Source organism: Erythrolamprus reginae, chromosome 8, assembly GCF_031021105.1.
Source record: "Erythrolamprus reginae isolate rEryReg1 chromosome 8, rEryReg1.hap1, whole genome shotgun sequence".
Classification (NCBI taxonomy): domain Eukaryota; kingdom Metazoa; phylum Chordata; class Lepidosauria; order Squamata; family Dipsadidae; genus Erythrolamprus; species Erythrolamprus reginae.
This window is the reverse complement of record NC_091957.1, coordinates 25,880,824-25,895,708: the sequence shown is the minus strand read 5'-3', so window position 1 is coordinate 25,895,708 and position 14,885 is coordinate 25,880,824. Positions and strand designations below refer to the sequence as shown.

Below are 14,885 nucleotides of genomic sequence, written 5' to 3'. Positions count from 1 at the left end.
GTGAACCCTCGATCATCGCGAGGGTTCCGTTCCAGGACCCCACGCGATGATCGATTTTTAGCGAAGTAGCGGTGCGGAAGTAAAAACACCATCTGCGCGTGCGCAGATGGTGTTTTTGCTTCTACTGCCGCCCGCCCTTCGCCTGCCCACCCCGTTGCTCGCGCAACGGCTTCCCTGGGTGCCCGCTCGCTTGGGAACATCGCAGCTCCGCTCCCCAGCTGAGAAGCGGATCTAGGGAGTCCCCACCGCGCGCGCGTTGCTGGGGAAAGCGCGCGCGCTTGGGAACATCCCAGCTTCGCTACCCAGCTGGGTAGCGGATCTAGGGAGTCCCCACCCCGCGCGCGTTGCTGGGGAAAGCGCGCGCGCTTGGGAACATCCCAGGTTCGCTACCCAGCTGGGTAGCGGATCTAGGGAGTCCCCACCGCCCGCGCGTTGCTGGGGAAAGCGCGCGCGCTTGGGAACATCCCAAGCTGGGTAGCGAAGCTGGGATGTTCCCAAGCGCGCGCGCTTTCCCCAGCAACGCGCGCGGGGTGGGGACTCCCTAGATCCGCTACCCAGCTGGGTAGCGAAGCTGGGATGTTCCCAAGCGCGCGCGCTTTCCCCAGCAACGCGCGCGGGGTGGGGACTCCCTAGATCCGCTACCCAGCTGGGTAGCGAAGCTGGGATGTTCCCAAGCGCGCGCGCTTTCCCCAGCAACGCGCGCGCGGTGGGGACTCCCTAGATCCGCTTCCCAGCTGGGGAGCGGAGCTAGGCTGCCCCAAGCTCGCGCGCGCCGCCCGCCCGCCCACGCTGTTGCCGGCTCCGCTTCCCAGCTGGGAAGCGGAGCTAGGGTGCCCCAAGCTCGCGCTCCAGCCCACCGCCGCTGGGGTCTTACCGGGGCAAGAGGGGGAAGACCCAGGGAAGCCTCTGCCCGGCGGGGAAACTCCACCATCTACGCATGCGTGGAAGGGCACGCATGCGCAGATGGTGGAGTTTACTTCCGGGTTGCAAACTAGCGAAATAGCCCTTTCGCGATCCTTGAGGACGCGAAACTCGAGGGTTCACTGTATCATTAAAAAACTTTAAAAGCTCTAATAACATTTAAAACCATTCATTCCCATTCACACAGCAAGACATACTACACTTGTCGGCTACGGAGTTAGGATCTAATGGCCCCAAGCCTGGCAGCACAGATAGGTTTACAGAAGGTGAGGAGGGTGGGGACAGTGTGAATCTCCGGGGGGAGCTGACTCCAGAGGGCTGGGCCCCCACAGAGAAGGCTCTTCCCCTAGGTCCCACCAAGTGACATTGTCTAGTTGACGGGACCTAGAGAAGGCCGACTCTGTGGGACCTAACCGGACGCTGGGACTCATGCGGCAGAAGGTGGTCCCGCAGGTAATCAGGTCTGATACCATGTAGGGCTTTATAGGTCATAACCAACACTTTGAATCGCGTCTGGAAACCAATCGGTAGCCAATGCAGTCTGTGGAGTGCTAAAGAAATATGGGTATGCCTTGGAAGGTCCATAACCGCTCGTGCGGCTGCATTTTGGATGATTTGAAGTTTCCAAACACTCTTCAAAGGTAGCCCCATGTAGAGAGCATTTCAGTAGTTGAACCTCGAGGTGATGAGGTGACATCCCCTCTCCCCCAGGGACCCCTGGCACTCACAGACTGGCCAACACCATGAAACAAAAGTTCAGTGCCTTACCCGGGAAGCTCCGGGAGTTTGCCTGCACCAAACTCTTTTCTCCCCGCTTTCTCTCTCTCTCTCTCTCTCTCTGCCCAGTACCACCCTACGCCACCAGTCTTCCCAACCGATTATTGGTGCAGAAGGGCGATGCGGTGCAGCTGCAGTGCTTGGCCCACGGCACGCCCCCCCTGCGTTACCAGTGGACCAAGGTGAACGGCAGTCTCCCTGGACGGGCTGAGGTGCGAGAGGGCGTCTTGCAGTTCAGCCCCGCCGAGCATCAAGATACAGGCACCTACCGCTGTCACGTCAGCAACCGGGTGGGCTCTGCTGAAGCTTTGGCCCAGATCTACGTGCAAGGTGAGTGGGCATCTCAGCGGTGGGATTCAAATAGGTTGACAGACGGTTCTCAGTCCTGCTGGCCTGCTGGATACGCGTGGCTAGGTGGTCATGTGACTGCGTAGGCGTGGCCAACTCGATGCCACTTACGTCGAGGGGCGCTTTGTGAAACCTTGGAATTTTTGACCAGTCATGTGTGAAAAATGGTCATCTATCTATCTATCTATCTATCTATCTATCTATCTATCTATCTATCTATCTATCTATCTGTTTATCTATTTATTTATTTATTTATTTATCTATTTATAAATGTGTGTGTGTGTGTGTGTGTGACATGTTTTTTTGCTGAATTTGAAAATTAAGGGAGACTAGGATAGATGTATTTCGGCCTTATTTTGGCCTCATCAGCTAGCCATACCCTTACACTGGGACTTGAACCTGCAACCTTTGCCTAGTAAGGCAGAGAATTAACCTCTAGGATACAGTATTCAATCCCTTCAGCTCTGCACCAGGGAAGGGCTACATATTTTTGTGTCGAATCACCCTGGTGTATATATATAGTTATATATCTATTTATTTATCTATCTATTTATTTATCTATTTATTTATTTATCTATTTGTTTATTTATTTAGACTTCTATGCCGCCCAATCCTGAAGGACTCAGGGCGGCTCACAATAATATAAAATTACAATAAATAATAAAAAGAAGTCAAGGAAAAAAACAAGCAATTTCTAAAATCCTAATTAAAACTTAAAAAACAGTTCAACAACACACATGCTAGTCATTCATACCAATTCATATACATAGATAAGCTAGTGGTTGATTTAGGCCCCCCAGGCCTGCCGGTAAAGCCAGGTCTTTGTGGCCTTACGAAAAGCCAGCAGGGTGGGGGCTGTATGGACTTCAGGGGGAGGAATTAATTCCATAAAGTCGGGGCAGCAACAGAGAAGGCCCTCCCCCGCGATCTCGCCAACCTGCATTGTTTAGCTGACGGGACCTGGAGGAGGCCATCTTTGTGTGCTCTAATTGGTCTCTTGGAGGTTTGTGGCAGGAGACGTCCCGTAAATAATCTAGCCCTGAGCCATAAGTCACTTTTTAACAAATCCAACCACTGTTCCAGATGGGAGGTTCAGCCAAAGGGGTGGCCAGAAGGGGTGGGGGTGGGGCTTGTTCCTGCCCAATAACCCTTTAAAAAAATTTTTTTAAATTATTTAAATACATAAATACACACAACACATAAGACAAAACAAAAAAGTTTAAAAAGAAAATTGGATGAATGTGTAGCAATCTACATAACGGTTCTAACTATATACATACTCTATTACATATCCCTTTTTAAAATATTTGTTAAATACTTTTGAAAAAGAAACAATAATCATAATTTATATAAGTAATCTTAAATCTCTATTTTTCTATTTTACAACTTCTGCCTAATAACCCTTAACCCTCTTGAATTAGGAGATTAAAAATCAGACTGCTGGTATAAAAGGACACCCACCCACCCCAAGGACTGGTGGGTCAATCCTAGGATTCCCGAGAGCTCTGAAAAGTTGGCTTTGGTCCCAGCCTTGGACCAGATGTGTTGTGTATTATTGTATGTCTGGGTCTGACTTTTTGGGTCGTATTCCTGCTGACTTGTGTTGCATCGTCCTCATTGTCCCCGATTCAGGCAACATTGAGGGACCCCTCTCCATCCAGGTCACCCCTCAGAGCGACATCAAAGCTGTGGGTGCCACAGCAGAGTTCGTGTGCTCTGTTTCCGGGGATCCCGTGGCGCCGATCCAGTGGTTCAAAGAGGGTGGAGAGCTGCCTCCCACTCACACTATCCACAATGGAGTGCTGCGGTGAGTGGGGCAAATGAGGGGCACCGCGTGATATGGTATAGAGGGGAGGAGGAGGAGGAGGAGGAGGCACCTGCAGACTGTGGCAAAAAGCTCAGGGATTTACAGAGCGGCTGCTTCCCTCCAGGATTCTACATTTAGGCAAGAAAAACAAATGCACAGGTATAATAACTGAGGCCTTTTACCAGAACATGTGAGTTTAATCAGAACGTGCCAACAGGGCAGGTACAGGCTTAAGAAACAAACAAGAGTACACAGACTTATATACAGGACGCCTTCTGAGGCAACTACCAATCACATACAAAGGAAGGTTCCCGCTTTAACAGTAACTATGCTTATGCGGCCAATCAGCACCCTGGAGAGGGATACGCGAGCTCGAATCTGACAGCCGGCTATTGCTATGCAGACACAGCACTCCTGCCCCTTCGGCTGACACAGACATAATCTTTTAAATACACCGGTCTGCGACAGATTCTCTCGGAGCGCCGGGGCTCTGTGGAATGTTCTGAACTCTCGATCTCGGCCGGATGGATCGGTTTGGGAGCCTGGCCCACCTCCTCTTCCCTGCTATACGTTGAGGAAGGATTTCCTGAAGTTCCAGCTGCCGTGGGCGGTTCCTGAAGACACACCCCCTGGAATTCATTGGCTTCCCGATCTCCATGCCGATCCTCCCTATTCCGTCTAATCTGATCCAGGTGCCTTTTCCAAATTCGCCCGTCCCATAGCTCTACCTCGAACGAACGAGGCCCCAGTTCCCTGCATACAGTACCTTTCTCCCAATTCCTTTGGCCCGAATAGGCATGGGCAAATACCGCGTCTCCTACAGACACCTCACGACTGGCAGCTTCTGGCCATTGTACTGTTCCCGCATACCCTGGGTGCAACCTGTCAAGTATAATCCGCAATTTGCGACCCATTAACAGCTCTGCTGGTGTCTTTCCCGTGGTTACACATGGGGTGGTATGTTGGGCCATGAGCACATCAGCCAATCTAGCCTTCCAAGAGTTCTGGGGCAACCTTTTGAGGGACTCTTTAACTGACCTAACTGCCCGTTCCGCCTGGCCATTACTGGCCGGATGCCAAGGCGAGGTTAAGGCATGTCTAATGCCAGCAGTAGCCAAAAAAGATTCAAACAAGACTGATGTGAACTGCGGGCCGTTATCCGAGACTAGCAGGTCCGGGAATCCATGTGTGGCAAATAGGGTCATCAAAGATTCTATGACGGCCTGTGACTGAGTGGACTGCAACTGGGCCACCTCTACCCACTTGGAGTATGCATCCACGGTGATTAAAAATGTTTGCCCCATGAAGGGACCGGCCAAATCTATGTGCAAGCGTGTCCAGGGGCTAGCTGGTGGTTCCCATGTTAAAGGTTCAGCCCGTGGGGGTAAAGACCTGCTCTCTTGGCAAACAGCACAGTTAGCCACACACTGCTCTACTTCCTTATCTAATGCTGGCCACCACACGTAATCCCTGGCTAGACCCTTCATTCTAACTATTCCAGGGTGCCCCTTGTGCAGCAGGGACAACACCTGGTTCCTCAGCTTGCCTGGTATAACCACTCTGCCACCCCTTAAAAGAACTCCTCTCTCTACTGAGAACTCCGTGCGACAGCGGAAAAACGGAATGAACTGGTCAGCTGGGGAAGAGAGTGGCCACCCCCTCAAAACCCATTGCCTTACCTGGGCCAGAATGCGGTCTCTCCCAGTCTCTCTAGATACCTCGGGGGCAGCCAATACTACTGGCCCGTCTGTCAAAGCAAAAACGGAGCTGGCAGGTGCAGGGTCTGTTAATTCCTCATGTACTGGGCACCTGCTGAGTGCGTCGGCGTGTGCAATGTGACGACCCGGTTTGTATGTTAACGTGTAGGTGTAATTGGCCAAAAAGACAATCCAGCGTGTCATGCGCGGAGACAACACAGCCGGGCTCTGGCGGTTACCTGAGAGTAACCCTAGCAAGGGCTGGTGGTCCGTTACTAACTCGAACCTTCTGCCATACAAATACTCGTGGAAACGGCGAACTCCCGCCACTAGGGCCAATGCCTCCTTGTCTATTTGGCCATAGTTTCTTTCTGCAGCGGCCAAGGTCCGAGAAAAAAACGCCAAAGGGGCTTCCGAGCCATTTGGCAATCTGTGGCTGAGGACTGCCCCCACTCCGTACCTGGAAGCGTCACAGGTGAGAACTAATGGCAGACTAGGGGAATACTGAGCCAGGACACTGTTTGAGGTGAGTATTCCTTTGACCCCTCTGAAAGAAGCTTCCTCCCGCTCCCCCCAGTGCCAAGCAGACCGCTTGTCCAGAAGCCTATGCAACGGCTCTGCCACCGAAGCCTTGTGCGGGATGAACACCGCATAGAAGTTCAAGAGACCAAGGAAAGCCTGCAGCTCCTCCTTCGACTGGGGTCTGGGGGCATCCCAAATGGCCCTAGTCTTCTCAGGGGTGGGATGGATTCCCTTTGCATCCACCCTGAATCCCAGGAAATCAACCTCTGGAACCCCAAAGACACACTTTTTTGATTTGAGCTTCAGTCCCGCTTCCTGGAATTTAAGCAATACCTTTTTAACCCTGCGAAGAAGTTCGTCCTCGGAACTCCCCGAGACCAGGACATCGTCAAAGTAGGGCACCGTGCCTTCCAACCCATACAGCAACCGCTCCATCAATCCCTGAAACATACCCGGTGCAATAGAGACCCCAAATTGTAGCCTGTGGCACCTGAACACCCCTCTATGTGTTATAATCGCCTGGGCTTCTGCAGTCAAGGGGTCTACGGGGAGCTGCTGGTAAGCCTGGGATAAATCGAGCTTGGCAAAGATCTTGCCATTACCCAGAGTGTGAAGTAACTGCTGCACCACTGGGAGCGGGTATGAGTGGTGAGCCAGGGCCTTATTAACAGTGCATTTATAATCCCCGCACAGTCTCAATCCTCCATCCCCTTTGAAAGCGATGACCAGTGGAGTTTCCCAGACAGCCTGGTCGACTGGCTCTAACACCCCTTGTGCAATCAGACGGTCCAATTCGGCATCAACTTTTGGCCTGAGGGGAATGGGCACCCTGCGGGGCTTCAGCCTCACTGCTGGCACTTTGGGATCCAGGCTAAACGTAATCGGGGTTCCAGTGTAGCAACCCAGCTTGTCATCGAAGACGGAGGGGAATTCCTTAGTAAGCCCTTGAAATACCGATTCCCCCCTCACCGCGTTCACCCCCGCAACAGAAAAGCCCAAAGACTTAAACCAGTCTAAACCCAGGAGGCTGGAGAATGGCCCGTCCACCACCATCAGAGGCAACCTGCCCATGAACGACTTGAATATGACAGGGAATTTCTCTTCCCCCAACACCGGAATGGGCGCCCCTTGGTAGTCCCGTAAAGTCACAGTACATGGCTGCAACCGATTCTTGCTCAACCCGGGCATGCATTTCTTGATGGTGGCCCAGGAGACCAATGAATACGCGGAGCCGGTGTCCACTTGCATGGAGCAATTCACGCCTCCCAGTCGAACCGTCACGGAGATCTTGTCAGAAGAAACTGAGGTTTTCCTCACAAAAGTAGAAGCTGGGCGCGGGCAGCTATAGATGGCATTGCAGTCATCCCTCTTAGTGGAAGAAAATCTCCGCTGCCAACGGGGATTGAAGCCTTGGAACTCCCTCTGCTCTCTAGGGGCGGCTGGGGGGGACCTCCGGGAACGGCAAACTCTCGCAATGTGGCCTCTGGCCCCGCAACGCCGGCAAGCTGCTTCTTTAAACGAGCAATTTGATCGATAATGGTTTCCCCCGCAACCCCTGCATGGGGACAGAGGGGGGCGGGGGCGACTAGCAGGAGGCTCACGACCCCTAGAAGTACCCAGCCGGCAGACTTCCTCCTCCTCAACTTCGCTGCCGCTCTCCTTTTCCGCAGCGGCTTTCGGGGTCTCTGGCACCGCAGGCACTTTGGCTGTCGCGTTCACCGAGCTATCCATGGCTGCCAGAGATAGTGTGGAAAGCTCAAAAGCACGAGCCTCAGCTAAAGCTGTCTGAAAAGTCAAATCCCGGGTGGCCAGCAAGCGGCGTTTAAGGCGGCCATCCCGGACTCCGAACACTAGCCTGTCTAGCAAGTAATCATTCAAATCTGTAAACTCGCAATATAATGCAGCCCGGCGGAGAGCGGCCACAAACTCATTAATGGATTCACCCTCTGCCTGGTTCCTCTGATAAAAAACGTAGCGCCGGGCACAACGTGACGGGGCTGGGGCATAGTGATCTTGGAGAGTTGACAGGAAAGTCTCCCAAGGCACATCGTGGATAGAGACGGGAGCGAATAAAGCTCTGGCCGTCTCGAACATTTCGGGGCCGCAGAAACCGAGAAAATAAGATCTTTTTCGGTCCCCAGAAATCTCGGTATACCCATTCGAAATTAGAAAGCAGTCGAAGCGGGCAACGTAGGAATCCCAGGTCTCCCCTTGTGGGTTGAAAGGGGGAAAAGTAAGCTGTACAGACATTGTCACTTACTGCAGACACAGATGCGAGATGGAAATGCAGGGCTGAAATCTCGTCGCCAGTATAATAACTGAGGCCTTTTACCAGAACATGTGAGTTTAATCAGAACGTGCCAACAGGGCAGGTACAGGCTTAAGAAACAAACAAGAGTACACAGACTTATATACAGGACGCCTTCTGAGGCAACTACCAATCACATACAAAGGAAGGTTCCCGCTTTAACAGTAACTATGCTTATGCGGCCAATCAGCACCCTGGAGAGGGATACCCGAGCTCGAATCTGACAGCCGGCTATTGCTATGCAGACACAGCAACAGGTACAGTATATGTGGTACATTGCTCAACAGTAGTAACTGTGAGAGGGATCGTGGAGTTGTAGTGGACAACCATTTAAATATGAGCCAGCCATGTGCAGCAGCTGCCAAAAAAGCCAACATGATTCTAGGCTGCATTAAAAGAAAGAAGATCATGCAAAGTGTTAATACCACTTTATAAGGCCACACTTGGAATACTGCATTTAGGTCTGGTCGCCATGATGCAAAAAAAATGTTGAGACTCAGTGCAGAGAAGAGCAACAAAAATGATTAGGGGAATATGAAGAATGATTGCCGGAATTGGGCATGGCTAGTTTAATGAAAAGAAGGACCAGGGGAGACATGATAGCAGACTTCCAATATCTCAGGGGTTGCCACAAAGAAGAGGGAGTCAAGCTATTTTCCAAAGCACCTGAGGGCAGGACAAGAAGCAATGGGGGGAAGCTGAACAAGGAGAGAAGCAACTTAGAACTAAGGAGAAATTTCCTGATAGTCAGTTGATCAGTGGAACAGCTTGCCTCCAGAAGTTGTGATTGTCCCAATACTGGAAGTTTTTAAGCAGATATTGGATAACCATCTGTCTGAAGTAGTGTAGGGTTTCCTGTCTAAGCAGGGGGTTGGACTAGAAGACCTCCAAGGTCCCTTCCAACTCTGTTGTTGTTATTATTATTATTATTATTATTATTATTATTATTATCATTATCATCATTATATTATTGTTGTTGTTGTTTTGTTGTTATTATTATTATAGGATCGAGAACCTGAACCCGGAGTGCCAGGGGATATATGTGTGTCGGGCCAGGAGTCCCTACCACCAGGTCCAGGAGAGGGTCAGTCTGACTGTCCGGGGTAAGTAAGCCTACTGCCAGTTGGTGGACCAAGTGCCCCACGTGTGGGAGATAGGAAGCCTCCTCTTCCCTCTCTGGAAAAAAACCCCACCCCTCTATTTCTCTTCTCAGCCCTCCCCAAAGTGATGATCAACATCCGGACGTCTGTGCAGACAGTCCTGGCAGGCAACGCCGTGGAGTTTGAATGCCTGGCGTTCGGGGACCCCAAGCCGGACCTTACCTGGAGCAAGGTGGGCGGGCAACTGCGCCCAGGAGTGCTGGCCAGGGGTGGCCTGGTAAAGATCGAGCGGGTGGAGCAGGCCGACGCAGGGAAGTACCGCTGTACGGCCACCAACGACATCGGCACCGTCCAGTCCCACGTCATCCTGCACGTCCAGTGTAAGCCCGGCCTTCTCCCAGATGGGGGGGCTGTCCTCCCTGCTTTGCTCTCCGCAGCTGAGAGGGTGGGCTTTCCTCCGTCTTCCCACAGCCGTCCCACAAGTGGCCGCCCAGCCAGAGGTGAAGGAGGTTTCCGCGGGCTCCACTGTGGTTTTCCCTTGCTCGGCCTCTGGGTTTCCTGTTCCGGAAATCAAGTGGACCAAGGTAGGTTTTGGACTCCCCCTCCCCACTTCTCTCGCCAGGCGGGATGCGGGGGAGGCAGGAGCTGCCCCTTTGGCTCTGGGACAGGGGGACCAGGAGCGGGTTGCTTCTGGAACGTTAACGGATGCCACACCGATAGCAAACGGTGAGTTGTGTGTGCAGCTTCAGATGTCTTTCATGTGCTCACGTCCCTACTTGTCTTTGCTTCTGCGCATGCACACGAAGCAAAATCTCACGAGGGGACGCACAAAAGAGAATTCGGGCGATTTTCCACAATCACCAAAATGCACCAATAGCAGCAGTAGGAGCAATCCACCACTGAGGGGACATGGGGATTTTAAAAAAATGGGATGGGGTTCAAGCTTGTTAAGGGGGTTCTGTGGTTCACTGTCTTGCAGTTGGAAGGGGAGCTGCCCCGGCACGCCCAACTGGAAGGCCACAGCCTGACCATCCCCTCGGCTCACCCGGAAGACACGGGTGTCTACGTCTGCACGGCATCGAACCGGCAGGGGAAGGGGACGGCTTTCTCCATGCTCAAAGTTCGAGGTCAGTCTGGTGTCCGCCTCTCTTTCTCCCACTCTGGCCCACAGGAGATGGAGGAGAGGAGAAAGAGCGAGCCCTGATCACCACACCATGGTGGCAGTCTCTAGAACAAGAGTCTCCAACCTTGACAATGTTAAGACTTGTGGACTTCAACTCCCAGCAAAGCTGGCTAAGAAATTCTGGGAGTTGAAGTTCACAATTCTTAAAGTTGCCAAGGTTGGAGACCCCTGCTCTAGAATCAACATTGGACGTTGCCCTGTTGTCTTCTTCCTCCTTCTATTGGACCCTTTCCCAGTGGGCACGAGAGGAGGACCTGATAGAAGAGATTCATTCCCGTGCCAGTTGTAGCCTCTACCAGCTTTGCTCAGTCCTACACCAGACGCTCTCGCCCCTGCCTGGATCTTGCCCATATTGCAGAAGAGGCGGAGGGCTCAACCTCTGTCCTCATGCCCTTTCTTTGCCCTCCCCCTGGCAGAGCGAGTGGTGCCCTACTTCACCCAGAATCCCCAGTCTTACCTGGTCCTGCCAACCATGAAGGATGCCTATCGAGTGTTTGCCCTCGAGATGACCTTCCGCCCCGATACCCCAGATGGTAAGAGAGGCTGCGGGGCAGGCAGGCGGGCGAGGGTAGTCAACTCCTCTTCTTGTCCTGGATGCGAGTCCTGAGCGCTCTCTTCTGAGCATCTCTCACTCAACCTCTCTTCCCTTCATTTGCCCCTCCTCCTCTCCTCCTCCTGCTCTTTCCTCCCTCTGCCTTTCCAGCTCTCATTCTTTACTCAGGTGAGTTGTGCCCCCTGCTGGGCACTGCGGGCTTCCTGCCTAGCACCCGGCACCTTTCTAACCCTTTCTGACTCTGGAGTGTGTGTGTGGCGGGGGGAGTGTGTGCCCGAGCCTCCTCATCCAGCTGTAGTCTACCTTATTCCCATTAGCTGGGCTGCCCTGTTTTGGAGCTAATCTTCCCTTGCTAACTCCTACAAAGGGAAGCCGTGGCTTCCCAGAAAGCAAGGGGGGGAGGTGTGTGTAGGCAGATCCTGCTCTTGTTCTGCGTTGCCCCTATGCCTGGCTGTGGCGCTGGGGAAGGACAGGAGGCAGAGCATGGCAGATCTGAACTCAGCACCCTGCATGATGCTGCCAAGGGAACTGGGGGTCATGTAGCAGGGAGATCTCTCCCCCATCCCGGCCTCCTCTGAGTATTTCCCCCCTCCCCCCGTCTGCTTCCCGCAGGGATGTTGGTGTACAACGGGCAGAAGAAGGACACAGGCAGCGACTTCGTCTCCTTTGGGCTGGTGGGGGGCCGCCCAGAACTCAGGTGAGGCTGGGGTCCCTGCAGTGGGACAATCGAGCTGCCCAGTTGCACCCCTTGGCTCAAAGTCTTGCCAGGTTGCCGTAGCTTCCCTTTGGGTAGCCCTTGCCAAAGATTTCTGGAGCCGGGTAATGATTTCTGGGAGATTGTGCGGGAGCGGAGGGTGCCGCCCCTCGGAAAAGAGGCGGTTGAGGGCTGGCCAGCTGCAATGGGTGTCTGAAGCTTCCCCCACCCCGGGTCTCGCAATGGCAGGTTTGATGCCGGTTCTGGTATGGCCACCATTCGGCACCCTTCAATCCTCAACCTGGGCGAGTTCCACACTGTCCGTCTCTATCGCAACCTGACTCAGGGGTCTCTGGTGGTGGATGGCCAACCCCCCGTGAATGGCAGCTCACAGGTGAGGCCTGGCTGAAGGAAGAGGGGAACATATTTTTCTTTTGAAACCTGGGAGGGAATGGCCCCCCCGCATGGCTCCAAAGGAAGACTCCTTTTGCACCGCAAATCTGTTGCAAACCTCTTCTCAATGGACAGAGGTGGGTTCCTACCAGTCCGCGCGCTCCAGTATTGGCCTGATGATGCAATTTTGCTGCGACGACTCTGTCTTTGCTGGTCCGTGCGTGCCACCATCTTTTTTGTGTAATTTGTTTACAATTTTACGGCTCTCTGAGCATGCACAGAAGTAAAATCACGCAAGGGTTGCACCGGTAGGAAAGGTAAAAGTTACCCACTCTTGTCCACGGAGCTTCTGTTCCCACAAAAGTGGCTTTTGTCTCCCCGCTCTCTGGGAAACTGAGGCAGGCAGGAGCTAGATTTCATTAATGCCAGCTAAGCTGCTTACATAGACCAAGCTTTTGTGTCTTCAGTTAGCAGGCCCGATGGAGGAAGGCTGTTAATGTATGCACAGAGTAATCCTTGTTTACAGAGATTAGTTGTGAATAACTACTCAGCCACATGCAGATATACTAACTTGAATTAAAGTTTACTTTGAGAAATAACATATTCAGATAAACAGTCTAAAGACATACACATAATGTCAGAATAACAATCCAAATATTACCAAGTACATAGTTCTTTCTTACCAGTTGTCTTTGTCAAAATCAGCAAACAAAGATATCAAGCCTAAACACATTTTAGCTTTAATACAATAATCCCTCACTACTTTGCGGTTCATTTTTCGCGGATTCGCTACTCCACAGGTTTTCAAAGGGAGCTTAAATCCATTAAATCCATTGAAAATTTTAAATCACATGTAGTTCCAGCTGAGAAACATTATAGAATGACTGTTTAATACAAAGGTGGGTTTTAAAAGTCCAAATACTCGTTGAATACATTAAAAAATATCTTTCCTCTACTTCATGGAAATTTGTTTTTCACGGGTGGTCTTGGAACGCATCCCCCGCAAAAAACGAAGGACCACTGTACATAACTACAATACAGAGCATGCAGAGAATTGCAGAGCAAACCTAACAGTGCGTAGCTTTGACCAGTGTTTCCCAACCTTTTTTAAGCCACGGCACATTATTCACATTTACAAAATCCTGGGGAACATTGAGCGGAGAGGGGGGCGCTAAAAAAAGTTTGGACAAAAAAATATCTCCCTTCCTTTCGCTCTATTTCCCTCTCTCTCCCTCTTTCTCTCTCTCCCTTCCTTCCTCTTTCTTTCCCCCTCTCTCTCCATCTCTTTGTTTCTCCCTTCCTTCCTCTTTTTTGCCCTCCTTCTCTCTCTCTCCCTCCTCCCCTCCCTCTATGTCTTTCCCTCACCCTCCTTCCCCCCTCTTTCTCTCTCTCTCTTGCTGTCTTTCTCTTTCTCTCCCCCCCTCTCCCTCTCTCTTTCTCTCTCTTGCTATCTCTCTTTCTCTCTCTTTTGCTTTCTCTTTCTCCCCCCTCTCTCTCCCTCTTTTTCTCTCTCTTTCTCTCTCCCTCTCTTGCTATCTTTCTCTCTTTCTCTCCCTCCTCTCTTTCTCTTTCTCTCCCCCCTCTCCCCCTCTCTCTTTCTCTCTCTCCCTCTCTTGCTATCTCTCTCCCCCTCTCTCCCTCTCTCTTTCTCTCTCTCCCTCTTGCTATCTTTCTCTCTCTCTCTCCCTCTCTTGCTATCTCTTTCTCTCCCCCCTCTCTCACTCTCCCTTTCTCTCTTTCTCTCCCCCCTCTCCCTATTTCTATCTCTCCCTCTCTTGCTATCTTTCTTTCTCTCCCCCCTCTCTCCCTCTCTTTCTCTCTCTCCCTCTCTTGCTATCTCTTTCTCTCTCCCTCCCTCTCTCTCTTTCTCTCCCCCTCTCCCCCTCTTTCTCTCTCTCCCTCTCTTGCTATCTCTCTCTCTCTCCCCCTCTCTCCCTCTCTCTTTCTCTCTCTCCCTCTTGCTATCTTTCTCTTTCTCTCCCCCTCTCTCTTTCTCTCTCTCCCTCTCTTGCTATCTCTTTCTCTCCCCCCCTCTCTCTCTCTCTTTCTCTCCCCCCTCTACCTATTTCTATCTCTCCCTCTCTTGCTATCTTTCTTTCTCTCCCCCCTCTCTCCCTCTCTTTCTCTCTCTCCCTCTCTTGCTATCTCTTTCTCTCTCCCTCCCTCTCTCCCTCTATCTCTCTCCCTCTCTTGCTATCTTTCTCTCTCTTTCTCTCCACCCTCTCTCTCTCTCTTTCTCTCCCCCTCTTTCCCTCTCTCTTTCTCTCTCTCCCTCTCTTGCTATCTCTTTCCCCTTTCTCCCTCTCTCCCTCTTGCTATCTCTTTCTCTCTTTTTCTCTCCCCCCTCTCCCTCTCTCTTTCTCTCTCTCCCTCTCTTGCTATCTCTTTCTCTCCCCCCTCTCTCCCTCTCTCTTTCTCTCAGCAGAGGCATTGGGCAGTAGCCGTGGGGCGAGGGCAGGGTGGTCCCTCTCTCTCTCTCCCTCTCTTGCTATCTCTTTCTCTCCCCCCTCTCTCCCTCTCTCTCTCAGCAGCGGCATTGGGCAGTAGCCATGGGGCGATGGCAGGGTGATCAGCTGTGAGGC

At 52.1% G+C, this 14,885-nt stretch overlaps 1 protein-coding gene across 2 annotated transcripts in view; it reads left to right on the top strand.

Annotated features, from left to right (window-relative positions):
* The window catches only part of HSPG2 (heparan sulfate proteoglycan 2), a 151,106-nt gene that overhangs the window by 122,673 nt on the left and 13,548 nt on the right, over positions 1 to 14,885 (top strand). For both annotated transcript variants that reach the window (XM_070759428.1, XM_070759427.1), the window contains exons 71-79: positions 1,768 to 2,028; positions 3,679 to 3,853; positions 9,386 to 9,483; positions 9,594 to 9,860; positions 9,952 to 10,064; positions 10,460 to 10,607; positions 11,080 to 11,196; positions 11,829 to 11,913; positions 12,160 to 12,304. In XM_070759428.1, coding sequence (XP_070615529.1) covers positions 1,768 to 2,028; positions 3,679 to 3,853; positions 9,386 to 9,483; positions 9,594 to 9,860; positions 9,952 to 10,064; positions 10,460 to 10,607; positions 11,080 to 11,196; positions 11,829 to 11,913; positions 12,160 to 12,304 — 1,409 coding nt within the window. The remainder of the gene's footprint in view (positions 1 to 1,767; positions 2,029 to 3,678; positions 3,854 to 9,385; positions 9,484 to 9,593; positions 9,861 to 9,951; positions 10,065 to 10,459; positions 10,608 to 11,079; positions 11,197 to 11,828; positions 11,914 to 12,159; positions 12,305 to 14,885) is intronic.